At 55.7% G+C, this 26,031-nt stretch overlaps 9 protein-coding genes across 9 annotated transcripts; 5 read left to right on the top strand and 4 right to left on the bottom strand.

The window, feature by feature from the left end:
- Positions 1-617: 617 nt before the first annotated feature.
- EX895_003169 (uncharacterized protein) lies at positions 618-2,132 on the top strand (the record flags this gene model as incomplete). The annotated part of the gene is made up of 1 exon (XM_029883767.1): positions 618-2,132. The coding sequence occupies one exon, from the start codon at positions 618-620 to the stop codon at positions 2,130-2,132; it is 1,515 nt and encodes a 504-aa protein (XP_029740058.1).
- Positions 2,133-2,461: 329 nt separating this feature from the next.
- EX895_003168 (uncharacterized protein) lies at positions 2,462-3,613 on the top strand (the record flags this gene model as incomplete). The annotated part of the gene is made up of 1 exon (XM_029883766.1): positions 2,462-3,613. One exon carries the CDS (start codon positions 2,462-2,464, stop codon positions 3,611-3,613), a length of 1,152 nt encoding a protein of 383 aa, XP_029740057.1.
- A 419-nt stretch (positions 3,614-4,032) lies between these two features.
- Positions 4,033-7,554, bottom strand: EX895_003167 (uncharacterized protein; the record flags this gene model as incomplete). Its single annotated transcript, XM_029883765.1, has 1 exon — positions 4,033-7,554. One exon carries the CDS (start codon positions 7,552-7,554, stop codon positions 4,033-4,035), a length of 3,522 nt encoding a protein of 1,173 aa, XP_029740056.1.
- Positions 7,555-8,128: 574 nt separating this feature from the next.
- EX895_003166 (uncharacterized protein) lies at positions 8,129-9,232 on the bottom strand (the record flags this gene model as incomplete). Its single annotated transcript, XM_029883764.1, has 1 exon — positions 8,129-9,232. One exon carries the CDS (start codon positions 9,230-9,232, stop codon positions 8,129-8,131), a length of 1,104 nt encoding a protein of 367 aa, XP_029740055.1.
- Positions 9,233-9,855: 623 nt separating this feature from the next.
- Positions 9,856-10,401, top strand: EX895_003165 (uncharacterized protein; the record flags this gene model as incomplete). Its single annotated transcript, XM_029883763.1, has 1 exon — positions 9,856-10,401. The coding sequence occupies one exon, from the start codon at positions 9,856-9,858 to the stop codon at positions 10,399-10,401; it is 546 nt and encodes a 181-aa protein (XP_029740054.1).
- A 2,170-nt stretch (positions 10,402-12,571) lies between these two features.
- EX895_003164 (uncharacterized protein) lies at positions 12,572-14,200 on the top strand (the record flags this gene model as incomplete). The annotated part of the gene is made up of 1 exon (XM_029883762.1): positions 12,572-14,200. The coding sequence occupies one exon, from the start codon at positions 12,572-12,574 to the stop codon at positions 14,198-14,200; it is 1,629 nt and encodes a 542-aa protein (XP_029740053.1).
- A 563-nt stretch (positions 14,201-14,763) lies between these two features.
- EX895_003163 (uncharacterized protein) lies at positions 14,764-16,218 on the bottom strand (the record flags this gene model as incomplete). Its single annotated transcript, XM_029883761.1, has 1 exon — positions 14,764-16,218. The coding sequence occupies one exon, from the start codon at positions 16,216-16,218 to the stop codon at positions 14,764-14,766; it is 1,455 nt and encodes a 484-aa protein (XP_029740052.1).
- Positions 16,219-21,244: 5,026 nt separating this feature from the next.
- On the top strand, positions 21,245-23,383 carry EX895_003162 (uncharacterized protein; the record flags this gene model as incomplete). The annotated part of the gene is made up of 1 exon (XM_029883760.1): positions 21,245-23,383. One exon carries the CDS (start codon positions 21,245-21,247, stop codon positions 23,381-23,383), a length of 2,139 nt encoding a protein of 712 aa, XP_029740051.1.
- Positions 23,384-23,685: 302 nt separating this feature from the next.
- EX895_003161 (uncharacterized protein) lies at positions 23,686-25,871 on the bottom strand (the record flags this gene model as incomplete). The annotated part of the gene is made up of 2 exons (XM_029883759.1): positions 23,686-23,739; positions 23,841-25,871. 2 exons carry the CDS (start codon positions 25,869-25,871, stop codon positions 23,686-23,688), a joined length of 2,085 nt encoding a protein of 694 aa, XP_029740050.1.
- Positions 25,872-26,031: the final 160 nt, after the last annotated feature.

Raw genomic sequence — 26,031 nt, 5'->3', positions numbered from 1 at the left:
CTCTGTGTCGGATGAGGCGATGGTGGTAAAGCAAGTTGCTGGAAAGGCAGAGTGTTCTCTGCTGGCTCTCTTTTCTCTCCCTCTCTCTCTCTCTCTCTCTCTCTCTCTCTCGCGCGGTCATTTTAGCCCAAGAATTCCTTCCTATACAGACTCGAGAAAATTGCAGTTCAACTCTGCATTCTTCTTCTTCCAGTCTAGCTAGCTTTGCTCGTTCGACTTGTTACGTACGAACCGACGCAAGACCATATCGTTGAAATGCTGTGCGCTTGAATTGCACTCAGTGTGTGACTGCGACAAGACCATGGCTGTGCCGATTGAGTGACCATTCGGGCAACGTGCCGAACAAACGCGTGAATTGCCCGTGTTGCTCTCGCTCTTTTGTGTCTGTTTGACTGGCGCGCTCTCTTGGCGAAGTTCCTCTCTCACCTCGGAACTCGGGCATCTTGCTAGAATTAATTTGGCAACTCGACTGCTGCTGCTGCTGCTGCTGCTGCTGCTGCTGCTGTTACACTTTCAGCTTGCTTCCAACTCCGCTGTGAATAATCATCAGCTCAGATCTTCTCAACCGTCACATCGCTTGTTCCATTCCGCCCAATCAACTGAGCTGTTCCGTCAACATGGTGGCGTCGCGCGACAGTATGGATCTCGACGTTGCCTCGACGTCAGGCGTCACCATCGAAGACTTGCTCTCGTCACGCTCCAACGCATATTCTGCCACTGATGCCGCCTTGTCCGCTCAACTCGATCAGCGCAAGCTGGCCAGGAGCCTTGCCATCCCCACCTCGGACCCCAAAGTGAGGTTACGATTGCGACAACTCGGCGAACCCATCACTTGCTTTGGCGAACGCGAGATGGATCGTCGTGAACGTCTTCGTCAGCTGCTTGCCCGACAACTGCAGCAGCAGCCTTCATCGACCTCAACTCCACACGACTCACAGCAAAACAGCGATAGCGATTCAGCAGAAGGCGGCGACGACGACCAGGAAGACGAAGAGTTCTACACCGAAGGCTCACCCGCTGTCGTTGATGCACGCCGCAAGATGGCTTGCTTTTCACTCCAGCGTGCCAAACGCAGACTTGCAGTACAACGCCGAGACGCCGCCGTCCCACTCGCCTCGATCGTCAAATTGCGCTCCAAAGTGTTTGAGCCCATCAAGGCCTACACCAACCTCGGCTCTCAGATTGGCGACGACCGTCCCGTATCAATGACGCGGTTCGCACCCAGCTCGCAACTGCTCGCAACAGGCAGTTGGTCCGGCAGCATCAAGCTCTGGCAGGTGCCCAGTGCTAACCACAAGAGTACGCTGCGAGCGCATACAGACAAAGTGGGGGGCTTAGCATGGCATCCGCAGGCGACCTTGACTCAAGATGCTGCGGCTGTCAACCTTGTCTCTGGAGCTGGGGATGCTTCTGTCTGCCTGTGGAGCCTCGACAGCGATCGGCCCTTGGCTACGTTGCAAGGCCACGAGGCGCGTGTAGCACGAACGGCGTTCCATCCAACGGGCGACTACGTGGCAAGTGCCTCGTTTGACGGCACGTGGCGGCTGTGGGATGTCGCCAGCTCTCAATGCCTCACTGTTCAAGAAGGGCACAGCAAGGAAGTTTACGCGGTCGAGTTTCAAGACGACGGTGCACTCGTAGCCAGTGGTGGGCTCGACGCTATCGGTAGAGTGTGGGACACGCGCACGGGCAGATCAGCCATGGTGCTCGACGGTCACGCCAAGGAGATTCTCTCGATCGACTTTGCGCCCAACGGCTACCAGCTTGCCACTGCCAGCGGCGACGATACCGTGAGGATATGGGACATGCGCGCGCTCAAATCCATCTACACCATCCCTGCGCACAAGTCGTCCGTTTCCGACGTTCGGTTCTTCCGCTCTCTCTCGCATCGCACGTCGCCATTTGCGCCGCAAGACGGAGAGGAACAACACGAGATCAGTCGAAATGGCCTCTACCTCGCCACCTCGGGCTACGATGGCATGGTGAGGATCTGGTCCGCCGATGACTGGCAGCTGTTGCGCACGCTCAGTGGAGACGGTGGAAGGGTCATGAGCGTCGATATCAGCTCTGATGGCGAGATGCTCGTGAGTGGCGAATGGGGGAGGACGTTCAAGCTCTGGGGTTCGTTGTGAGGGTTTCCATCATCTACGCGAGACGCAATCGCGAACGTCAGATCTCGATACGCGCCAACACGGCCCTCTCGGCTCGCTCACAAAACAATCTCTGGGAGAAAATCAAATTGCCAGCGAGTTGCAGCAATAGTGTTGGTCTCGCCGACAACGCACGCACGGTTCACGAATTCGAGCTTTTGCTAACACGCACGCATTGAATTCAAGTGGATAGACCACCTGATATTGCCTTCTCTCAGCTTCGTCTTGAAGACCATCTAGCAACGACTACTCGATCCCACGACCCCTCTATCGATCAAGGCCAGCCGCTAGAGGTTGGAACCTCGCGCACTATGACGACCCCGCATCCCAGCATGACCACCTCCACCTCGTCCTCGTCCTTTGCATCGACCGCCTTCCACCAGTACACGACGCAACAGCAACTCGAGCAGTCCAAACCGCGACTATCACGCATGTCGTTTGTGCTCGACTGTTTCCGTGTCTCTGGATCGGTGCTACCGCGCATCTTGCCCTCGGTCCTCTTTTTGACGCTGTATGCGACCGTGATCGCAGCGGCGGATCTGGTATGGGAGCAGCAATGGACCACCTCGTTCTCGATAACCAGCTCGCTGTCGGTGGTCGTGGGCTTGCTGTTAGTCTTCAGGAACAGTACGAGCTACGATCGGTGGTATGAGGGTAGGAAGCTGTGGCAGGATGCGAGCACTACTACACGCAGCTTAGCGACTGTAATCTGGGTCAATGTGGATACGGACAAGGAGGTGGAGCGCAAGCAGTGGAGGCTGCAGAGGAAGAAGCGAGCGCTGCGATTGTTGATCGCATTCATGTTTGCGGTCAAGCACGAGTTGCGCGCGCAGAGGGGTACGGATTGGGCTGATTTGAAGGATGTCTTGCCGCGGGAATGGATTCGTCCAGCCGACACGGTGGATGGTAAGCACCCCAACACCAGCAACAGCCGTCGCAGTGATGATGACAACGACGTCGAACAAGCAATACACTCAGAAACGTCACCCCTGCTTGCGCCTTCTCCCCCCGACCACCCCGTCTCCCTTCCGCAACGCATCCTCGCCGAGCTCCACGTCTACCTCGCCTCTACCCGCCGCGCCGGTCTGCTCGACGATTTCGGCCCCGCCGGTTTCTCGCTGCTCAACACTCAACTCCTCCTCCTCTCCACGCTCTCCTCGTCTATGCTCCGTATCTCCACCACTCCCACTCCATTAATCTACGCCATCCACCTCAAGCAATCCTGCCTCTTCTACCTGCTCACCTTGCCGCTAGCGCTCGTCGGCGAGCTTCGTTGGAAGGTCGTCCCCTTCACCGCCGTCTTCAGCATGATGCTGATTGGGTTGGAGGGGATCAGCAGCGAGATCGAGGATCCGTTTGGCGAGGATAAGAGCGATCATCCCTTGGATCTGTGGTGTACCAGGTTGAGGTGGGAGGTGGAAACGCTGATGCAGAGCGTTCAGCCTGGCGTTCGAGACGAGTGATGCCCTCGTCCCTTTCCCCATGCCATCTGATAACTTATCTATCTCTCTATTCGGAGCTCAAATATTGTACTCGTAATTCGTGCCTTGCAACGACGCAATGGCTTTTCACCGTCATCATATCAGACAACATACCCATATTTCTCATGCAATTCAGAGCCTCAACACCTCACAGACCTCTTCGTTCCTCGTCGGTGATCAGGCGTCTTGAAGACAACCTCACGCGCACACTCAGTTCGTTGAGTCAAAGTGAGCTTCCTTCATCAGACATGTTGAAGCAGCTCTCGTCATTTTCAGAGCATCCCATTGCGCATGCTTTTCCCCGCTGCGTATTTGCCTGACTGAATCACTTGATGATTAAAGTGAGCCGAACCAGCACACGTATAATACAGTTGAACATGAGTAAGAGTACAAGTCGTAATTTATCGGCCACCGTGATGATCTCCATTGTAGTGGGCCCGGTGAGGAGGCGGCTGCTGCTGAGGAGGCTGCTGAGGAGGCTGCTGGAATGCATGATGCTGCTGCTGATGACGGTAATGATGATGATGCGCACCATTACTGGAAATTGACTGAGGCTGGGTCTGCCCTAGTGCACTATCGCTTTGCTCGCCATATACACTGCCAAGACCAGCGGCCGAACTTGAAGTGGGTAGGGGATAGCCAGAGTAGCTGCCGTAATCAGCGTTGTACACGGTGTTGGCCTGTGTCGTCGGCGCCGATGTATATTGGAGCGGAGGCAGAGTGTCCGAACTCCGCTTCCTTTGTGGTGCGGGCCATGTATTCTGCAGCGGCGACGGCAACGATGGCTGCGGCGGAAACGGTTGTTGTTGTGAATACTGTCCCCACTGCGATGTAGCATGCCCATTGCCAAAGCTCGGCAAGGACAAGGCAGCGGGGGCAGAGGCACCATTATCGACTGGATCGAACCAGGGCACGTTGTTGGCCCAGTCGGTGGTCGAAGCAGAACCGAACAAGTCAAACATGGGAATATCAAACATTCCTCCGTGACCACCGCCCGAAGGTGCAGTGAGATTGGGCGGCTGTTGTTGCTGTTGTGGCAAGCCGGACACGAAGCTGTGTTGAAAGCTTTGAGGGAACGACGCAGTCTGACCTTGATGTGCTTGGTAATCGCTGAAATTGATGGCAGCGGTGTTACTGCTCGGATTTGGAGCAAAGTGATTTGAAGCAGCCTGATGGTCCTGGTGCATCGTCGGGTCAGGCTGGTGAGATTGCTGCGTGCTTGGCTTTGGTGACGGTTGAACATCAGCCGGCATCGCGGACGTGTCAGTCGACACTGGCTGAGACTGGCCATCTGCAGACGATGCCGGCGCTGACGCCTTTGTGAGCAAGTGGCGAAACTGCAGCGGCATGGCCCTCTGTAAGGATGCACCCAGCTTCCACTTTTGCATGACCTGCACCATCTCTTCGATGAACAGGACGCCAATCTGCGAGATGCTCTTTCCGGGCGTAGCTTGATCCTTGGGATCTGTGAGATCAGGAGGGAGGCTGGGCAGACGCCTGCCGGCGGGTGGCGGCGGCATGCTACTTCTCTTTGGCCGAAGAGGCGGCAGATACTCGTTTCGGTCGCATTCGTCGAGCCTGTGGAGCGCGTTGATCATCATGGACATGTGCATGTCGACGGTGACAGGAAGAAAGTCGAAGCCGTGCAGAGAGCAGGCGGTCTTTTCGAGGAATGTCTTGCAGCCATCAGTGACAAAGGCGGTAGTGAGCAGCAACGGAGCGCCTGTGGCTTCGATCCAGAGAGAGCCGCGCTGCTTCTTTGATTGTGCAGCGGGGCCACCTCTCGTCAAAATGTCGGGTTGCGAATAGCCAAGACCCCGATCAAAGAGGCTGAACACGCTAAGCAGGCTGTGCGTCTCGGTATCTCTGCGCTCCGAGATGATGGCGCCGTGCTTTGTGAAACTGCTATCGAAGCGAAGAGCGTCGACCATCTCGTTGGCAGAAAAGCCATGATTGAGCTCGCCTGTCATGAAAGCGCAGATGGCGAGGCACGGCAAAAGTTCCTGGAGCGAGTAGGACTCGATGGTGGCCCAGTCTTCGAGCAAGAGAGCGGGCCGCACACTTGCAAAGGGACTAAAAGCTTGGGCTTTGGCGGCCTGCCAGAGGAGCTGCTGCTGTGACGACGAGGACAGCAAGTCGAGGATTTGCTGGCGCGTCTCTGGTGTCGTTGGCATGAGCGACGCAGGAGGGTCAAGCTCCGGTTTGGTTGCAGTAGCCAGAATGCGATACATGCCCGCGATGGTATCGTGAAAGCGAGCCATAGCCTGGAGGCGGTAGACAAGTCCCGTGCGGCCGGCAGAGCGGAGGACGCTATCTTCGTCGAGACCAGGGAAGCGGCTTTCGATGGATTGAAAGGGGTCGCGATGCAGACGCTCGATCTTGCGACCTTCATTGTCGATGGCCACCATGGCTTCTGCCTTTGCTGTGAGATCATTAAGTTGAATGGGACGAACGGTGGAGTTAACAAAGGAAAAGTGGCCCTCCCAGATGCTCAAGGACTGCCACAGGGAGGCACCGGCCAAGTGCTTGTCAAGCAAGTCGCGGCGTTGCTGCGCCTGCTTGGGGTCCGTGGGCCCGGGACGACGGCAAAGGTCGACAACGCTATCGATGGCCTTGTCAAGATCAAGGCCTCGAGCGATGGTGAGAGCGGCAGCGAGCAGGGATTCGCCCAGCAGACCGTTGCCTCGTTCTGCCTGTGCGGATCCTGCGACGCTGGTTCCGACGAGGGAAGGTTCGTGTGCCAGGAGGAGTTCGAGTGCTTGGACGGTGTACATGTCTCTTGGCGTCGAGAGCAAGATCTGCGTGCCGAGTTGGTCGACAAGGGTAGAGAGCTGGACGGCCAACGGATCGCTGAGGGGCATAGCGTGACGGCAAGAGACGAGACACAAGGAGCTGAGGAGAAGTGCGCTGGAGATGGTGGGGCGCCTGCGATGGGCGGCGTACATCTGATCTAAGCCGGGTAAATGCGGATGCCAGAGGAGGTAGGGCTTGAGGAAAGGCTTGAGGTAAGAGAGGGTAGAGCGTGGGATGAGGTTGAGAATGTCGAGGTCGGTAAGATTGCGGTCGATGCGAGAGACGAGATAAGTAGTGAAGCTAGGTTGCTGAGCGGCGTAGTCGATGAGAACCGAGAGAGGTCTCCAAAGCGAGGTCCAGGTCCGTCCGGGCGGCTGCACTTTCGCAGACATGGATGGAATCGAAGTCGCCGAGTTGTTGGGTGAGGGTGCTGAGCCAGGTGCAGGAGGCTTGTAATGGGTGGACAACGAGGAAGCATGCATGGAAGACCGTTCGTGTCCGCGTGCTGAAGGCGTAGAGGAGGCCGAGTGGGGAGTCACGACATCATCAGGGACCGGGTTGAAGAATTGGACGGATGCGAGGGTGGAGGCAGCTTCTCTAGAGCTGGCAGCATCGTTGGAGCTCGTGGCCGCATGGGGAGACAAGTCGGGAGCATCGTGGTAGGCGGATCGTTGATCCGACAGACGAGCAGCAGCAGCGGCGAGTTGCTCTAACGATCCAGGACTACGAGGTGGAGATGAGGGTAGACGAGATGAACTTGGTTCGGCCTTGACGGTGGTGCTGGTGATGGTAGATGGCCACTTCCCTAGATTACCTTCGAGAGCCGAACCGGGAGAGGACACCCTCGGCCTTCGTTTGCGGTCACCGTCCCATACAACGCAATCGAGCGAGAGAACCTTGCATCGATGACAGGCCAAATCGTTGGTCAGTGGCGTCATGGAAGAGGGGACATTGAGACTTTCGTCTGGTAGCTCGCATCTTGCCTTCTTCTCGCGACATTTGAGGCAGCTTCGTTTTGCATATGCTCTACGCCTCGCTGTTTGTTTGGGTGGGATCTTGGCGTCAACGGCGGCGAGCTCATCATGGCGATGAGGGTGATGTTGCTGCTGTGCGTTCCTATCCGCGGGCATCTTGAGTCGAGCGAGAGGGGTGGTGGTAATAAACGCCGGTCGGTTGCAGCTAGCTGGAGCGTCGATGCGCTCAAAGCTCGAGACGCAGCTTCGCCATCTGTACCCAAGCGAGGTGGCTATTTTCCGTGACCGAGAGTCGAGGATGAGGTGGTGGTGGCACAAAAGGCTGAGTCGAGAGTATGATGAAGGATCGGAACGATGAGTGATTTCAAAAAAGCTAAAGCGCATTCGGATGCTGCTCCGAGGAGACCATGCGCTCGCATGCGGAATACCCGACGGAAGATGCGCACTCCAGGTTATAATAATTCTCCCTCGCTCTCCTTCTCTCTCACGCAACACATACACACTCTCGCCGAAATTGAATTTCGTTTGTTTCTCTCTCAGCTGAGCCATAAGTGGGGTTGTGATTTGCGGGGGATTTTGGCCGTCGAAATTCGACGTTGCAACGATACAGACTGGCGGTAGGATGGTGTCCAGTGCGTTGTTGGATCATATTGTGTGTGCAAACGAGTAAAAGTACAATTGGATGTGTTGAACGATGGTGAACAGATGAAAGGAATGATAGCTTCGACGGCTAGTATGGTCGCGGTCGATCTCTTTGACGTTGTTGGCCTCCTGGGCCACGCTCGACGCCTCCACGATTGCCTGGAAGTGCTGGGTTGGGACACGTGTTGGCAAAATGACCCATCTCTCCGCATTTGAAGCAGAGCACTTCGGACAGATCCTTTCGCCATCCAGGACGTCCTCCGTCTTGTGCTCCCTGCGATTGGGGGCCGAATCCGTTGTTGGGCCTTCTTGGCATGGTGTTCGTATTGTTGCCGTAGCCCATGGGTGCGCGTCCTGCCGCATCATCACCACGTGCAGCGAACCCTGCTCCAGCCGGCATTCCATAACGTCCAGGCGGAGCACGATTCCTCTGCATCCCTCCGCCGTCTGCATACTCGTCGCCGCGACCTCCTCCCATGCCAAACGCTTCTGCCGCTGTCAAGGGTCGATGTGTGAGGATAGGTGAATTGGACCGTGATGCGCTCGAGGGTGGTGTACTCTTGATGTGTCCGCGTGGGCACTCGAGCCCCTGTGGGCAGAAACCAGTGAGGTAGAGCGGACATGCAACGCGACGAATGTGCTTCTTGGCGCAGAGGGGGCCTTTGGGACAGAAGCCTCGATTGTACTTTTCGCACTCCCTCCTCTTGATGGCGGGGTCAACGTGAAGATAGAGGCAGTCATCGCCGCTGTTGCAGAATCCAAACGTGGCGTAAAATCTACATTCGGGGATCCTTCGCATATCGTATTCGTGCAAGTAGTCGCACTGGTCGCCCTTCTTACACAGTCCTCGAAGCCAATGCTTGCAGACGGTGCGCTTGTTGGGATCACGTAGCGCTGTCGACCCTTGCGGCAGAAAGTTGAGATGGCTCGGCTTGACATGTCGACGTGGACATGAGGCACCGCGAGGACACTGCAGCCTCTCCGAGTAATCTGGACATAGCTGCGCGTCGTTGTCCAGCTTGACGTTGAGACTGTCCTTGATGTGCTGCTCGAAGCTAAACTCGTTGTGGATAAAGTCGGCGGGAATGGAACTCGAAGCGCCGACCAGGCGTTGCTGTGTGATCAACGGACGGTGAGATGAGTGTGAGCTTGGTCCCGCACCATGGTGGTGCAGTGTGAGTGGCACATTCATCCCGTGTCGCGCACGATGACCCCTCGGCGATGGTGGTGGCGATGGTGGTGGTGATGGTACGAGTGAACCAATGATCAGATGGCTCGCCCGACACAAGAAGGCGCATTTGCATTTCGAGAATTCCAACTCGAAATCGATTCAACTCAGCCAGCCGATTCGGGGATTGCCCGATCAGTATCAGCGGGAGAGCCGACTTCCGAAATCTGATCGCTCTCAGCAAAATTCTCTCCTCTCCTTTTTTTCCATCTTAGGGAAGAAGATTTGAAATTTTAGAGTGGCACTTCGTCAGTCAAAGTTGGTCGAACCCTGTTCTACTTTCAGTCGATCTTACTCTCACCACCACCACCACCACTACCACCACCTACCAACCCTGTGGTCACCAATTCAACCCAGTACACAATCGTCGTTTAGTTGCAGCAATTAATCGTACGTATAGCAACTGGGCTCGGCTTTTCCGCAACACTCTCTCAAGCACGCCAACAACAACGACAACCTTGTCATTGTTGCGTGCCCGCCACCCTTCGGTCGAATCAAGTTCCACAGCCACGGCCTTCGATCATCCGCCTTCAAAGAATCACACATTCCCTCTCCCTCTCTCGAGATAACAATCTCCACTTTCCGCCATGAGGATCGAACATTGCTTCTTCTGCTCTGCCCCCTGCTACCCGGGCAAGGGCATCACCTTTGTTCGCAACGATGCAAAGATCTTCAAATTTTGCAAATCCAAATGCCACAAGAACTACAAGTTGAAGCGCAACCCACGAAAGGTGCGCTGGACCAAGGCTTTCCGCAAGGCGAACGGCAAGGAGATGACCGTCGACTCAACTCTCGAATTCGAAAAGAAGCGCAACGTCCCCGTTCGCTACGACCGCGAGCTCGTCGCCACCACCCTCGTTGCCATGAAGCGCATCCAGGAGATCAAGACGCGCAGGGAGATCGCCTTTTACAAGGCTCGCATGGCCAAAGCAGGTGTCAAGGCAAAGGCGAAGGAGGCCGACCGTCTCCTTGTCCACCGCAACGCTCATCTCCGTGCCTCAATCAACGCTGCCAAAAACACTGCCTCTACCTCCAGCGAAAAGATCAAGGTCAAGGCCAACTCTGCGAAGCCGAAATCCGCCCTTGTTGGTGCTGGCAACTCTGGTATGACCATGGGCATGGACACCGACTAGTCCAGCCGCAACAGCCAGTTGCTGTGCCCCCAGCAGCCATTTCGTACCAGCATCACGTTTGACTATCAACCATCCTCCTCCCACCAAGACGACACTTTCCCCAAATACTCCCTCTCCGGCTCCCTCTTTCTATGGCATACAATCGTGCTTGTATTATACCTCAACTCAGATAGGCAGGCTCGATTTGCGGTCTCCATCTTTGCATTGCATTCATTAAGTCATCTCAAAGTTCAACTCCATTCCCCCCTGCTCATGCACAAGCAGCTCAGAGTCTCCCTCATAAAGCGCAGTCCCTTGAAGATGCACTTCAAGCTGTTCTCGTCGGTCTATGACTAGCAAAGCCGTTCGAGTCTCTGACCCGGTGGCCTGAACAGGTCATGAGCTACCTTTCATCAGGCTGCGTCGCTGCTCGCCCACTCGGACCAGCGCTAGACATCGCCTTGCTGAGATGCATGTGGCAATTGCGAGGTAAGAGTCTTGTGCAGCTCATGATCTTTGGTCGACTGACTGTGCCTTGTGAGACGACCACTTCGGATTGTGCCACCATTTTCGGTTCTTCCAAATTTCGTGTCCTTCATGGAACAAACGTTAAATAGTCCCAAGCTGGGGTGAGAGACAGGAATCTGACTACCTACGAGTAAATAAGTAAGCCGCACATCAAAGATGGGAAGGAACGTACGATTTGACCCATAAATCATGTTGCTCGTCTGCGTAGGAACATAAGCAGTAGTTTCTCGTACTTAGCAGCATAAACATGATTTTTGCGACCAACTCACGCTTCACAAGACAACTTTATACATCGTCTTGAATTTGTGTGAAGTAGATGACGTTTTGTGCTTTGATGTCAAATACTTTATCTGTGACATTCATGAAGAAAAGCCAAATAATCAGTCTTCAAATTGTAGTAAATGCAGGTACTTCGGGTTAGACACAATCGCGCGTACTGCAACCGGTGGGACATTGTGGTCTAAATTAATCCTTTATTCTTCTGTCTTAGATCCGCTATGAAATAAACCTTGACAAGTATCTGGGCCGGCCACGTATTTTATTACAAAGCAAATCAATTGCGAGTCGCAGACTCTATATCAGTGAAAGTGGTAAAGTCAAAATAAAGAATATGTCTTGCAGCACTGTAGTAAAGAAGCCGCATTTGCGTCCGTAAAGTAAAAGCACTCGAGTAGAGCAAATTCATGGAGCTGAAACGTTAATTCGAGTAGAGCAATTTCATGAAGCCGAACCGTCTATTATGCGGGGATCATAGCGGGTCCCGTGAGAGCCGATTAAGTAGCGATGAGCATCAACAGAAATAGACGGTAACTTAAAACTTAAAGAAATGTACTTCTACTGCGGAGGAAATAATTTTAAATATTTAAATATTTAAGGAGAGGTGGAACAAGGCATAATTTTGAACCTTTACTGTCTTGCAGCATCCAAGAAGTATGATTAATTATAAGCAGATGCGTTGAGTAGAAAGAAAAGGGATTCTTCTTTTGCTTCATAAAGATGGCACAATGACATAGGTTTGTATGGCTAAGAAAAAGTGTGAATGATTCTCACAGGAGCAGCCTTGCCTCAAAGCAGACGGCTCACTTGCCTGAGTCAATGCTGAATCCAGTAAACCTCGAGACGGTGCCCGAATGCAAATGCTTCCTGATCGCACCTGGTATGTCGGCATTCGACATACGGGATCGTGCGGCACCAATGCACATGAGCGGGTCCGCACAGCTGGGGTCTTTCGTTGGCCGACGAAGACCGAACAACGGGATACAAGCAAAGGAATTAGCTGCAGCTCTGGCGGGGTTGTGACTAGTCCGAACGCATGAGCCCAGATTGCCATCCAGTAGAGAGAGGATCGGTCGGTGTGAGACAGAGAAGAGAAGGGGAGAGCCAGGCCACAACGAGAGAGAGGGAGCTACCGGCGGTTCGGGTGTGCTTCCAAGTGAGATGCCGAAGTTCGCTAACTCTTGTCAGGATCGAAGGGCAGACAGACAAATGCATGATTGCAGATTTGCCCCGCGCTTCCCGTGAACCCTGAATGTAAGATCCTTTGGCCCCCCTATGTGCATCTGCCCTTCTTGCCACCATCATCACTTCACGCTGACAACATTCTCCGTACCTTGCTTCCCGTGCACTGCTGCCTGATTGCCTAGAACAGGCTCGAATCGGTGCAATGGCTTGGAGAAGGCCGGCCTGGTTGGGCGGATCGGGTAGCTCGAACAAGGCCAAGTCCTCTGGCAACCGCAAGTCTCCCACAACCAAGGCTCAGACTGAAGCCGGATCTGCACTCGAGGCACGCTCCTTCGAAAGTGACTCAACGACGCTCGTCCCCCGCTCGATCAAGAGCGGTTCCGGCGCAAAACTCAAGGATGCTGCCAACACCATCCCCCAACTAAAAAAGACGGGTCAAATTGATGTGGTCGTCATCGGTGCAGGCCTGTCCGGACTCATTGCCGCCGACGAACTCAGTCGAGCAGGCCTCGGCGTCAAAGTGCTCGAAGCCAGCGATCGAGTAGGAGGTAGGACGCTCGACATGCGTCTCGACGACGGCAACGTTGTCGAAATGGGGGGGCAGTGGATCGGACCTGGTCAAGACCAGATTCTCAAGCTCATCAAGGAGCTCGGCCTCGAGACCCACAACACATACGACCAGGGACTAAGCATCTACCGCTCCACCGATGGCAAGGTCAAGTCATACAAGGAGATGATCCCGTGCGGCATCCTCCCCTCGCTCGACTTGCTCGTGGCCACTCGCAAGATCAATAGCCTGTCCAAAGCCGTGCCGGCAAAGACGCCTTGCCAGGCGAAGAATGCTCGCTACTGGGACGAGAGGTCCATTGGCTGCTGGATCGACGACGCCATGTGGACTTCGGAGGCCAAGCAGCTCTTCAGGATGGCTATCAAAGCAGTCTACGCTGAGGATTCCGAATCCATTAGTTTCCTCGACCTCCTTGCGACCGTTGCGGGTGCTGGTGGTGATATCGAGCAAGTCTTGAGCGACGCCCAGACAACGCGTATCGTTCAGGGCCCTCAAGCCATCAGCGAGCGCCTTGCTGCTCGTCTTCCCGAGGGCGTTCTCGAGCTCAACTCCAAGGTGCTCAACGTCCACAGGGCCGACGATGGTGACTCTACACCGGGACCGCAAGCTGTGTACAAAATTTCGACAACCGAAGGCCAACAATACAACGCACCCGTGGTCATCATCACCCCGCCCCGACCCTTGCTCTGTCAGATGGATTTCCAGCCGCCTCTGCCATCCGGACTCATCCAGTACTACCGTCGTCAGCCCATGGGGTCGGCCATCAAGTTCAACGTGGTCTATTCGACTCCCTTCTGGCGAGATGCAGGCCTCAACGGTGCCATGATCAACGCAGACGGCATGAGTCCCGTTCAGATGACCTACGACAACTCGCCCGCCGACGCCAAACGTGGCGTCATTGTCGCCTTCGTGCTCGGCAACAACTCCCGCCGTTTCCTGCACGAGCATCCAGATGCCGACTCTCGCAAGCAAGTCGTGCTCGATTTCCTCGTCACACTCTTTGGAGACGAGGCGCGCAACGCAACCCAGGTACTCGAGATGAATTGGACTCTTGCTCCCTACGCCACCGGTGGATACGGCTCGTTTAATCCTCCAGGCGTTCTCACCAGCTTTGAGGAGGATGAGCGTGACGAAATGTCCAAGATCGGCAACCTCTACTTTGCTGGCGACGCTACTAGCGAGATTTGGCAGGGGTACATGGAGGGAGCTTTGCTCTCGGGCAGGCGTGTGGCCACTCGGGTCATTTCCACTTTTGAGGCCTAGCAGCTTCGAACGGGGAGCGTTCTAGACCTCTTTCTGCGCGCGCAGCACAGCCCGCTAACCCCTGAACCCATGTACCTCGTCTCACATTCCACTGTTCAATCCCTTTGTACCGGGCCCTCATAGACTTTCCATTCTTTCCGCCTTGATAACTATCGCACGTTTCCTCCCCGATCATGAAGCAGATGTTCGCCGATACCTTCTGTTTGTCCACTCCTAGAACGCATCTAACGATTCTTGATGTTTCACCCGTAATGACATTCCACGTCGCATTTGCCTCCTGTTCGCGAAAGCAGCCCAATGAGACGCCGAGCTGGCCCCTGTTGCTACACCTGCACACTCTGAAGCCGCAGCGGGCGGATTTCTTTGTTGACCAAATGCAGGATTTCGTGACAAAGACCGGAAGTCGCTATATACAGTACAACAATGCGAAGCGGGCAGTGAATCAAGGAATCTAGGAGAAAGAGTCTGTCTATGGAAGGGTATGCTGGGGCGAAAGAGCGCCAAGAGTCAACAGACGGTGAAAATCCGGTCTATGCAATCATGGATTGGAAGACACGGGGATCTTAGTCCACGAAGGTTTCCCAGTCGGAACGCGGTCCCATGGCCTCCATCTCGTCACGGACCTGCTGGAGGTATCCGGTCCAGCCCTGGAGCTCTGCGCTTCCGAACTTGTCCTGAATCGACTTGACGATGTCGAGTTTGAGCGAGCCGTGCTTGAGGGGCAGATCGGCGATGCTCGCCTTGTCCAGCGTTCGCTTCTCGTCTGGTTGCAATGCGGGCAGGCCGAGGACGGTACGTGTGCGAACCACGTCGAACTCGACAATCTTGGTGATGAAAGGGTCGTACACCTTGAGCAGGTTGGCGGTGGGGATGTAAGGCTCCTCGATCTTGACCGCTTCGTCGTTGAGCAGCGTCATGGGGATTCGCGCCTCGTCGCCGCTACCGCAAGCGACGTGGTAGCAGGGCACCTCGGCGAGATGCTTGCTCGTCGGCGCGGCAGGGTTCTTGGGGTGCAGGCGGTGCGTCGTGGGCAGCTTCTGCAGCGCATGTGCCGACGCAGTGATGGCCAGGATCTGGTTGACCGCAATATCGACAGGAATCACATCAAGACCAGCGTTGGGGAAGATGATGTTGGGATCGGCGCACTGAGCAGCCAAAGCAGCACAGACGGGGCTCGAAGGGTGACCGGCACCCCAAGCGTTTCTGGGAAAATCAATAGAAGGTCCCAAGGTAGCGAGTCGCACGATTCGGCACGTCTTGCCGTGCAGCTTCCGCCCCACTTGCGAAGTGAAGAGCGAGTTGACGCACGACTCGGCGTAGGTCTTGGCCTGGAAGTAGGTGTTGACGTGCTCAGCTTGCTCGTCGACCTGAGTGCCGCATCCCTCGGGGGTCAGAGTCTCGCTGACCAGCGAGCCATTCTTGAGGTACCAGCCGACAAAAGTGGTGGAAACGTGGATGTGGGTCTTGACGTTCCAAGTGAGGAGCGAGAAGCGCGCCGTGAAGTAGGCCAAGTCGGCCATAGCCTCGAACGCCTTAGAGATGGGCAGAGTAAAGCGGGTGTCACCGGCACAGTGGATGACGATCTCGGTCTTGCGCACCTGCTCGAAATCTTGTTCGTTCAGACCGAAGTTCGGACGAGCGCAATCGCCAGTCACGACAACCAGCTTGGGCAGAGCACCCTCAGACTCGGGCTTGGCGTGGTGGTGGACCGCCTTGGGAAGACGCTTGAGTGCATCCTCGGGGGTCTTGCCTCGCACAATGGCGACCACCTGCTTGACGTTGAAGCTTTCGTCGCCGAGCAGACGGTGAAGCAGGGCAGCACCGACAAAGCCAGCTGCGCCCGTGATCAGGATTCGCGAGCCGTTGAGCACATCTTGGATTGTCTGCTCGCGCAGAGAAGCGTCGTCGTCGGTGTTGAGGGCTGCCACTGAGTCGACGAGGCTGGTTGCGTCGGTCGAGATATCAGTGGCACTGGACCTTTCGGTGTTGCTGGGAGAGGGACTGCGAGTGGAAACCATACTCAACAGCAAAGGAGTGATTCGCAAGGAGAGAGTAGAAAGAGAAAGAGTGTGTGTGTTCGTGTAAAGAGAGGACGGTGGAAGTCAGAACGTGACAAACGAAGAGAGGGGCAGATGATGGTAAGGAAGAAAGGATCTTGGGACTCGATCAAGGCGATTTATGGAGCCGGGCCGAGCAAGGTAGGAGGATGGAGCGGGACACCAAAAGTAGCGAAGGCACGAGGCTCCAGAGGTCAGGGTCAGAGCCTGGCCACGCAAATGGTCAGCTGCGGGTACGTGTCTATCTGCAAGGATAGAGGGAGCGGTTCGGCTTTCGAGTGAAGGGAGACCGGGCGCAGCTGCCGTGCTGCCGCGGAGACGGAAGGCTGAGACCGGCCGTTGTACTTGAACTAGAGAGCGAGCGAGCAAGCAAGCGTGACAGAGTGTTGCGTGTTGATTGCTCCCGAGACTTTTGCCTCTGTGTTCTGGACGTGTTACCTCCTCTGCACTGATGTCGCGCGGTAGAAGGGTTGCGATCGCACGACCTGCACACAACCGTCTCTGCAGCGAAGAGCAGGAATGTTACCGCGGTCTTGGGCGGCACAGCCCTCGCTTCTAAAGAGTAGTGCAAGCAAAACGGCGGAGCAAATTGGGCTGCAAGACGGAGGCGCCTCTGCACACCAATTGCTTGCACGGGCACAAGAAGAGGTGGGACAATTGCCAGGGACGCAAAAGCGAAGCAGGCTATGAATGGCATTAGTCCGAATGTGCTGTCGGGTGGGGCAAGTGGTGCAGTCTGCAGCCTTCCTGTGAAGCCAAAGTCCAGGACATTCCAGCGAGTGCCGGTCTAGCCCCTGGATGGGGCTTTGCGAGTGACGAGGAACAACACGAGGACACGCTCATGGAACGTGACTTGTTTTTCAGTAACAGCGCTCGAGTCGAAGACTTTGCCCGTGTCGCCGGTGACCCCTTCGTGGAACTGAGCGCTCATATCAAAGATTCTCTCAGGGAATGAAAGTAGAGTGCTCTCAAAAGAGGAAAGAGGATGCCGAGCTACCGGCGGGAATGGAGAGGACGAGGCCAATGGGCAAGTCGGGACAACAGCGAACAGAATCAAGGTGGGATACCTTTAAAATTGGGTGATGGAGATCTCTGCAGCACAAAGAGAATTGCAGAGCTGTAGACCACAGCTAGGCTTTCTGCAGTTATGGCTGGAGGCATGAAAGAGGATGGGAGAGGCTGTGCTGGCGATGTGCATGAGGGTGCATACGCTAGTTGCTTAGCCAGCAGCTGTTCTGTTGATCGCACCATGTATTCGACTGCAGACGAAGAGGTCGGAGCAGAGCGAGCACGTCGAGACAAGGTGTACGCACGCACTCCAGAACCATACTGGCCACACGTAGGTGGATGGAAAGAGAAACGAGCAAAGCAGAGCAGAGCAGAGCAAAAGGCCACGTTGACCGTGAATGGCGATTGCCGAAAGCTGGGCACTGAGCCAGTGTACGATCCATCAGTGCAAGCGAGTCGACGGGAATTCTACTGTCCAGAACAGGGTTTTGGGCGGCTTTGGGAGGACTATAATTTAGAGTCCCGCCGGTTGAATTGGCCTCGGCAAAAGTGCTTTGCATCCCTGCGTGAACAGCCAGCCGTTTTCTTTTCCTGACCTTTTTTCCCCAAGTCTGAGTGGCGTTGGGTTGCGCACACACGCAGAATTCGAATCTGAAAAACCTCGAGCAGATTCCATCCACGTTGCAGCGGGAACGAGCCTGACGTGAAACGTGTGCCCTTTTCCGCTCTCTGTCCTGCCACGTCGATTGTCGACTGAAGCTTGCCAAAAATAACCGTTTCCATGGTGACTGCACATGGACCTGGCAAGCTGAGGCAAGTCGGTCAAAGACGTCACAGAAGCGTTGTGTATATATACCATCGCAGCCTCATCCGATCGACCACCGCTTATGCGTACGCAGCTAGCCAGTAGGGAAACGACACATTTCGGAGCGAGGGTGCAGGCCGAGATGCAAGAAGAGAATACAAAGTGCGCCTACTCGAGTCGATTTGAAAGGCATGCCGAAGAACATGTAAATTGAGATGCCGAAAAAAAGTGGAGAGTGCAACGAAGATTGACCTCAATTCAGGACCTACAGCGGAATAGCGGAGCATAAAAAACGTGCAGAGCGTCTAGAATTCTCTTTTCTCGCCTGTTGATGTCAAATTTGGCTTGAGAAATCATGCAACGGGAATCCCAGTCAGCCAACGCCCAATTGGCCCATTTGTTTCGCACTGTATTTTTTCCTAAATATTACTTGACGTGCCGACAGCAGTTTCTAACACGGCTCGAGTGCTGCTGCACATCATGTCTCAGTGCCGAAGCTCAGATCGGACGACGGCCAATAGACTGACTGAGCCACTGTTTGGCCCCTTGCCCGCACGCTAGCCAGCCAGCCGGCCGGCCAACGCATCGCTTCCTGTTGCTTGCTTTTCCTCTGCATGCCTTTGCATTGCATCTCCACACTACTCCTTGTCCCGCCGAGCCATGGAATTCCGACTACAGTCACGTACATTCGGACCCTTGGCCCATGTACCAGCATGTTGCCGATCATAATGCACCGAAGGAGGCAGCATCGCTCCGAGGCGCTGCAGCCCTGAGCCCTCGTCCAACCTGATTCGGCACTAACACATCCTCTCAACCGCAAGGACGCGGCATGCAACGTCAATCTAAGATTACTAGCCGGAGCAAGGAAGGGGGCGTGTCTCTGTCTCGGCAGAGCCCTTACGCTTCTAAACAACAGGTCTCGGAGCGACGCACATCGACCGACCTTGCAAGCCGCGACGTGATCTTCAAACGTGCCACTTGTTCGTCGGTCAATCAAATCGACGCACGTCTTTTGATTCATGGGGAAACTGCTTCTCACTCAGTTCGAGATTGCTGTCTTTGGAACACCGACTGGACCACGTTCTGATCGCAAAACAAGGGAATGGGGATGAGGAGTGGCGAGACACACGCCAGAAAAGCACGCGAGGCACGGGCTTGGGATGGACAACTGGTTTCGCGGAGGTTCAAGTTTCGATACCTCTTTGTCCGGTCTGGAAGCCGCTAGAGCGGTTTGCCGACCCACGGTTCAGTGCAAGGCTTCTGTGCGTCGAGAAAAATCTCGAGAAAAGTGGGGCAGATCCCGCAGCGAGGGTTCCCATTACAGCAGGCTGAGTTGCAAATACATTCCCTCCTCCGCCTTGCTCTCGTCACAAACACTGTATAGCTCATCCTCCCTTCAGATGACACCATGGATGTCAATCAAAGGCGGAGAGAAAACCGCAAAGGCCGCACGAGTGGAAGACCGGGCTCGCGATTTGGCCGGGGTTCTCACACTTTGTTACCAGTCGAGACTCTCTCTCTCTTTTGTACGCATTTACCTACACGTTGGCTCTTTGAGAAACCCACGTGCGTTCTGTTCTGCCACCGTCACTTTTGTTTTGCAAATCGACGCGTCCTCGTCTCGTTCTGACAGATGTCGTGGCTGTGCGGCTTGAAATTAGCTCGATTCCGCCGCTTTAACCTTTGACCTCATGCATGCACAGCTGCCCTTTCCCTACACATCGCCGCGGCTCGGTTGCCCCAGAACTGACTGCTCTGCGTGCGTTCGGCTGCAGTGCTACCGCCGTCGGCTGTTGTCCAGTTGCCGTTCGCAACTCAAGCGAGAGACTGACCGATTCAAATTTACCACGGGGTGAGAAGGTCAGTTCGCAACAGGAAGCCAGTGTCTGATCATCTACACACCGTTCCGCTGCTCTCGACTTTCTTTAATGCGATTCCAGACCCACCCCCGACCCTGGCACGCCCTCCGAACGGCTGGCTCTCAGTGAAATTTACGCTGCTGTCAGGTTTTTACACCCTGCTGTGTACTGTAGTATTGTAGCCTGTATAAGGCATGCGCTCCATCTGCTTCTCCCTGCATTACGCCGCTCTGGGCCTTGCCGTTGCATGCTGAAACCCTCTGGCCCTCTCTTCCGTACCGCTCGTCTCTGCAGGTAGCAATTGCAGGCCTGCAGGCAAAGTCGGAGGTCACCACACATGAGCTTGGGAGGTGTTGACACAGCCACGCAGCCAGTGTTTCACCAAGTCATTGTGCGATCAAAGGCGTTCCGACACAATGGCCTCATTGCCAAGAACAAGACGGCGTTGAATGCGAGTGAGTCCTTGCGTTGAGGAAGGAGAGCCGAAAGGCACGGCAACCGTTTGGCGCTCCGAGGGCGGCGGACACTGGAACACCAGTTTGTGTACGTCCATCGCGCCTGGGCTGCGCGACGGAGCTGTCTGGGGGGAGAAGGAGACATCCGGTGAGCAAGTAGCCGTTTCGATCCTGGCCATTTTGTCCCATTGCATTTCACCTCCTCTGAACTCACCGGTCCCTCGCACTCGTTCCCCCTCCACGTATCTCTACGACGATCCACTCTCCGCCTATTGCATCCTCTTTTGCATCATCTCGGTCCTTTACTCTGGAGTCCGGCGATTCCCATTCCTTTTCCCCGCCCCAGTTCCGGCTACCCAATCGGTTCTTTCAGCACGGAACGTACGAGCCGGCTGGTCTGCCTGACACGAAGGCTGCTCAGCGCAAGTCCCGTCTGCTGACCTTCTCGTAAGGACGAGTCGTGTGCATTGCAGTCAGCAGCAGAGTCCTTCCTGCGTATCAAGATTCCACCACCATCGCCACCTTCTCCTCAAGCATCATCAAGCACCGTCATCGTTCTGGCTCCTCTTCCCCTTTCACCTTTAGCATACATCTACCACAGTCTCCCAGCTTCGTTTCCATTCAAACAGCCCGGATTGGCCCTGCTGCATCGTTCTCAACCAGCTCCGTAGACATATAGCATAGACAGACAAGCAGTAACACTGGCCCGACCTTGTACAAGTTCCTCGGCACCAACTTGGCCTGCTCGACGTAGATCTCTCTATACAAGCGCTTCCATCTCGACACCTAGTCGCGGAGGGTGATCATAGGCACGAACCCACCGCACCGACTTGCCTCAGAGGAGGCGACTCGAATCCACCATGTCTTTATCACAACCCCTATCTACATCACATCTCGCCCCACCCGGCGCCACAAGCTCACACTTGCCACCATCATACACGCCTGATGATGCGCCAACAGTCTCACACCAACTCACAGCAAGTCATGCATCTACCGCGGTCTCTCGGACGTCGTTTTCGGACGAAGATCCGGCGAGCACCACGTTGCGCAGCAGCATGGAGACGAGCGACTCGTCGACGCGTGGCAAGGCGAAACTCACTGCTCGCGTGCACTTCTTCCTCGTATTTTCAGCGCTGTGCGTGTCATCGTTCCTGTCGGCGTTGGATCTGACGACGGTATCGACCGCGCTGCCAACAATTGTCGCGGACCTGCAGAACGACGCGATCAAGTTCGGTAAGCATCGGCATAATGCCACTATGCCCATCGCTCCTCCGTCTGGAAGCAGTGGAGGCGGAAGCGGCAGCGGAGGTGAGGGAGGCACGTACATCTGGATCGGCGCGGCGTACACGATTGCAGGCATGTCGATCCTGCCCATGACCGGCGGGCTGTGCGAGATCTGGGGCCGCAAGGCGATCCTCATCACGTCGCTGCTGTTCTTCCTGTTTGGGTCGGTCGTCTGTGGGGCGAGCCATTCGTTGGAGATGATGATCGTCGGGCGTGCGTTGCAGGGCATTGGGGATGGGGGGATCATCTCGCTTGCTGAGATCGTGGTGGCCGATCTGGTGAGTCTGAGCGAGAGGGGCACGTACGAGGGGATCTTGGGCGTGGTGTGGGCCGGGGCGAGCGCCATCGGTCCGCCCATCGGTGGCGTCTTTTCGCGCAAGGACAAGTGGCGCTGGCTGTTCTGGTTGAACATCCCCATCACGGTCGTGGCCATCATGATGATCAGCTGCTTTATGAACATGAAGACCCCGCAGACCGACGTGCGCTCCAAAGTCAAGAGCATGGACTGGACGGGCAATGCGCTGCTCATCCTTGCCACGTGCGGGCTGGGGCTGTCGCTCACCTGGGGCGGCGCCAAGTACTCCTGGATCAGCGTGCCCGTGCTCGTGCCGCTCGTCGTATCGATCCTGCTCTTCGTAGCCTTTTTTTACTTGGAGCTGTTCAAGCTCAAGAACCCCACCGTCCCACGGGCACTGCTGTCGAACCGCACTGCGGTCAGCGCGCACCTCACCAGCTTTGCGCACGGCGTTATCACGATGGCCATCATCTATGTCATCCCGACCTACTTCCAGGCGGTCAAGCTCTCGTCGACCATCATGTCCGGCTGGATGGTGCTGCCGTTCAGCTGCACCGTCGCGTTTACCGCGATTGGGTTTGCGATCAGCATCGAGGTCATGCAGCGCTATGTGCCGCACAACCACCTAGGCTGGCTGTTTACGCTGCTGGGCGTGCCGCTGCTCTTGCTGCTTGGTGTCAACTCGCATGCGGCGACGTGGGTGCTGGTGCAAATTCCGATTGCGATTGGGTGTGGAATCTTGTTTGTCGCGCCCCAGTTCCCCGTACTTGCATCGGTGGCGGTGGAGATGGCGTCCAAGGCGCTCGCGCTGCAGCTGTTCTTCGCGTCTTTTGGCCAGACTCTGGGGATCATGCTGGCAGAAGCAGTGTTCCAGTCGTCCGTGCACAAGGCCATCAAGTCGGAAACCATCCAACGCCTGGCGGCAAATGGCTCGCTCCCCTTCAACATCGAAGACATCTCCTCTCCCTACTCGATGCACTTTGGTGCGCTGCGACACCTCACCCCAGAGGCGAGCTTCGCCGTGCGCAGCGTGTACAACTCGGCGCTGCGCCACGTCTGGATCCTTCTCATCCCCTTCGCCGTGGTCGGCTGGGGACTGTGCTTCCTGATGAGGGAGATCGAGATGCACGACGAGGTCGACGAGCGCTTTGCCGCCGACGTGCTTACGCAGGACGAGTACGACGGCCGCAACGGCGACAGGGAGAAGGGTCTCCTCGTCCAGTCGCCTGTTGCTAAGCCACTGGGAGCTGCGGTGCTCGACACACCCGCGATCGAGGCTGAAGACAAGTCGCTGTGGACCACCAACCCGACGCCTGCCAAGGAAGAGGACGATAGCATGCTCGAACCGTCGAGCTCAATGCAGTTGCTTCAACTCCCCACCGTCGGCGATCATGGTCATCACCATCACCCCAACTCATAAGATTTTTACCGCACTCCAAGCCTTATCACATACAATCGCATCTGCAGCATACTGTACTGTACACAATTCGCTTTTCGTTGTTCATCGGTTTCGCCTCACTTTCATTTTCGCTTGCATTCCCATCTCAATCAATAGTAGTCTGCACACTCGCGCAAAATCTTCGCTGTGTCAATCTGTCGCGGACATAATGATGAAAGCTCACAAGAGGGGCGTGAGTGTTGTAAATCATCCCAGAGCGATAAAGGTCACCTAAGAAGGGAGATCGAAATTGTTCATAGTATGCGAGCGATGGTATACACGATTTAGTCGACGCCCATAAAGGTGGTGATCAAGACGTAGACGTCTGCTACCACGATCTGTGATCATCAAGAGTAGGTATCAAAGAGGGGTCAGTCACTGTACTTGTTTCCCTGTACGGTACGGTGAAAGAGGAGGAGGCAAAGAGAATCGTACTTACCACAGCAAAAATGGCATAAGCCACAACTTGGACGTACCATGCCGAAGCAAAATTTGGCGATTTGCTGCCTTGCGTCATGGGAGTTTGTGCTGTCGTGGGCGTTGCTAGTGGTACTGCTGCTGTCGGTGTTGATGGCGATGGGTGCTGCTCTTGGATCGGATGTTTTGGATGGGTTGCCGCCAACGGCGCCTTCTGGTCCTGACCTGGCGTCTCTGGCTCCTGCTCTCGCGAAAGCCTCTCCACCACCGCCAGCGAAGCACTAGTACTGGCATTCCTGTCCAAACCAACCGGCCTAGCTTTGCCCGTCTCCGCTCCAACAACAACATCGGCGACTTCGTCGTCACCCCTCCTGTCCACCTCGGCACTCGATCTCGCCGATGAAACCACCGAGGCAGCCGCCTCATCAGCTACAAGAGCTGTCATCCTCGCCTTGCTTCCCGTGACGAGGATCAAGGGCAACAGCACGAACGGCAACGCAATGCTCAACGCCACCTGACTAGCCACCAGCATTTCATCCAGTCCACTTTTGCCGACCGCCAGGGAGACAGTCAAGCTTGGAATGATGGCGACCAACCTGGTGACGACCCTCCGCCAGAATGGATTGGTGCGCCAGTTGATGAAGCCTTCACTGACCAGCTGCCCTGCCAAGGTGACTGTAATGCTCGCGCTCTGGCCTGCCGCCAGCAACGCGACCGCGAACAGTACAGCCGCCAAGCTGCCCAGTCGATCTTTGAGCAAGTAGAAAGCGTCGTAGAGGCTGGCGACAACGACTTGACCCGACCCACTGCCGTCCGGGGTATAGTAAAAAGCGGCGGCACCGACGATGAGGATGGCGCTGTTGATGACAATGGCGAAGCTGATGAGCGACATACCGATGTCGACCGAGGCGTGCTTGATGTGGATGCGGATGTTTTCCAACGTACGCGGGGGGAGGTCGTCCGGCTCCAAGCGTTGTCGTTTGCTGCGACGATGTGGGATGTTCTCTTCTGTGTCGGGATCGACGTCGTGCGTTCCCGTGCGTTGGTGAATCAAGGACCGCACGATGCCGGTTAAGCGAAGCATTTCGGTCTTTGTCTCTGGTTTCGGACGCATAAGACGAGAGAAGGAACCGGTGATGAGCTGCCATCGTGACTGGTCTGGGTCATCTTGTTGAGTGTCGAGAAGTTCTTGGCTGGTCTGGTTGGTGATACGCTGATCGTCGAGGTTGGGCAGTCTATCGATGGAAGCGAAATGCGAGCCGAGAATGATAGCGTGAGGCATGACAGTAGCACCGAGGATGCCGACGCTGACATACAGAGCACCGCTCTGAACCACATGGTGCGAAGGCAAATACCCGTGAAACACGTCCGGCCAATCGGGCTTGATCCTGACCAACAGAACAATGAAGCAGGCCAGGACGGTAAACATGAGTGCAGCGATCAACGCTTCCAGCAGCCTAAAGCTGCCGTTGGGAGGAGGCTTGTAGATGAAAAGGATGATGATGACATCGACTGAAGTGATCAAGATACCGGCCCACAGCGGGAGTGAGGGGAAGAGGAGGTTGAGGGCGATGGCGGAGCCGGTCAACTCTGCCAGTTCGGTAGCTATGATGGCACCTTCAGCAATGACGTAGAGCGGATACAGCAATGCCCAACGTCTTAGCTTGGGATGCGAGATGCGATTTTGGGTAGGGTTGCCGTGACGATCCTCTTTGAGGATGAGCATGCGGCAATGTCGAGCAATGTCTGCGTTGGTGACGACGCCCACGCGGCACGAGAGGATCTGGATGAGGACGGCAAAGGCGCCGGTGAGCAGGACGATGAAGAGGAGCGAATAGCCGAACTCTGAGCCAGCTTGCAAGTCGGTGGCCCAGTTGCCTGGATCGGCGTAAGCGACGGAAGCGACGATGCCGGGACCGAGAAAGTAGACGTGGCGACGGACGACGCGGAGGGTGGTGGCCCATCGAGCAGCGATACTTTGCTTCCACGTCGGCCGCGGAGAGGATGCCGCTGTGGCCGGCGTGCTGAGCTGCGGTATTGTTGGTGGCTGCATAGTACAGACAGTTCGACAGAATCGACTGGACTATGAATGCGAGGGTTGGAGCAGAGATGACGAAGAGCACATCAACATGGTGGCTCTGTGATTGCCATGAAAGAAGGAGCGACGAGGACGAGGACGAGGCGACGAATGGCGATACCGTGACAATGGCGAA

Source organism: Sporisorium graminicola, chromosome SGRAM_19, assembly GCF_005498985.1.
Source record: "Sporisorium graminicola strain CBS 10092 chromosome SGRAM_19, whole genome shotgun sequence".
NCBI lineage: Eukaryota > Fungi > Basidiomycota > Ustilaginomycetes > Ustilaginales > Ustilaginaceae > Sporisorium > Sporisorium graminicola.
The sequence above is the reverse complement of the archived record's forward strand: the minus strand, read 5'-3'. Positions and strand labels throughout refer to the sequence as shown.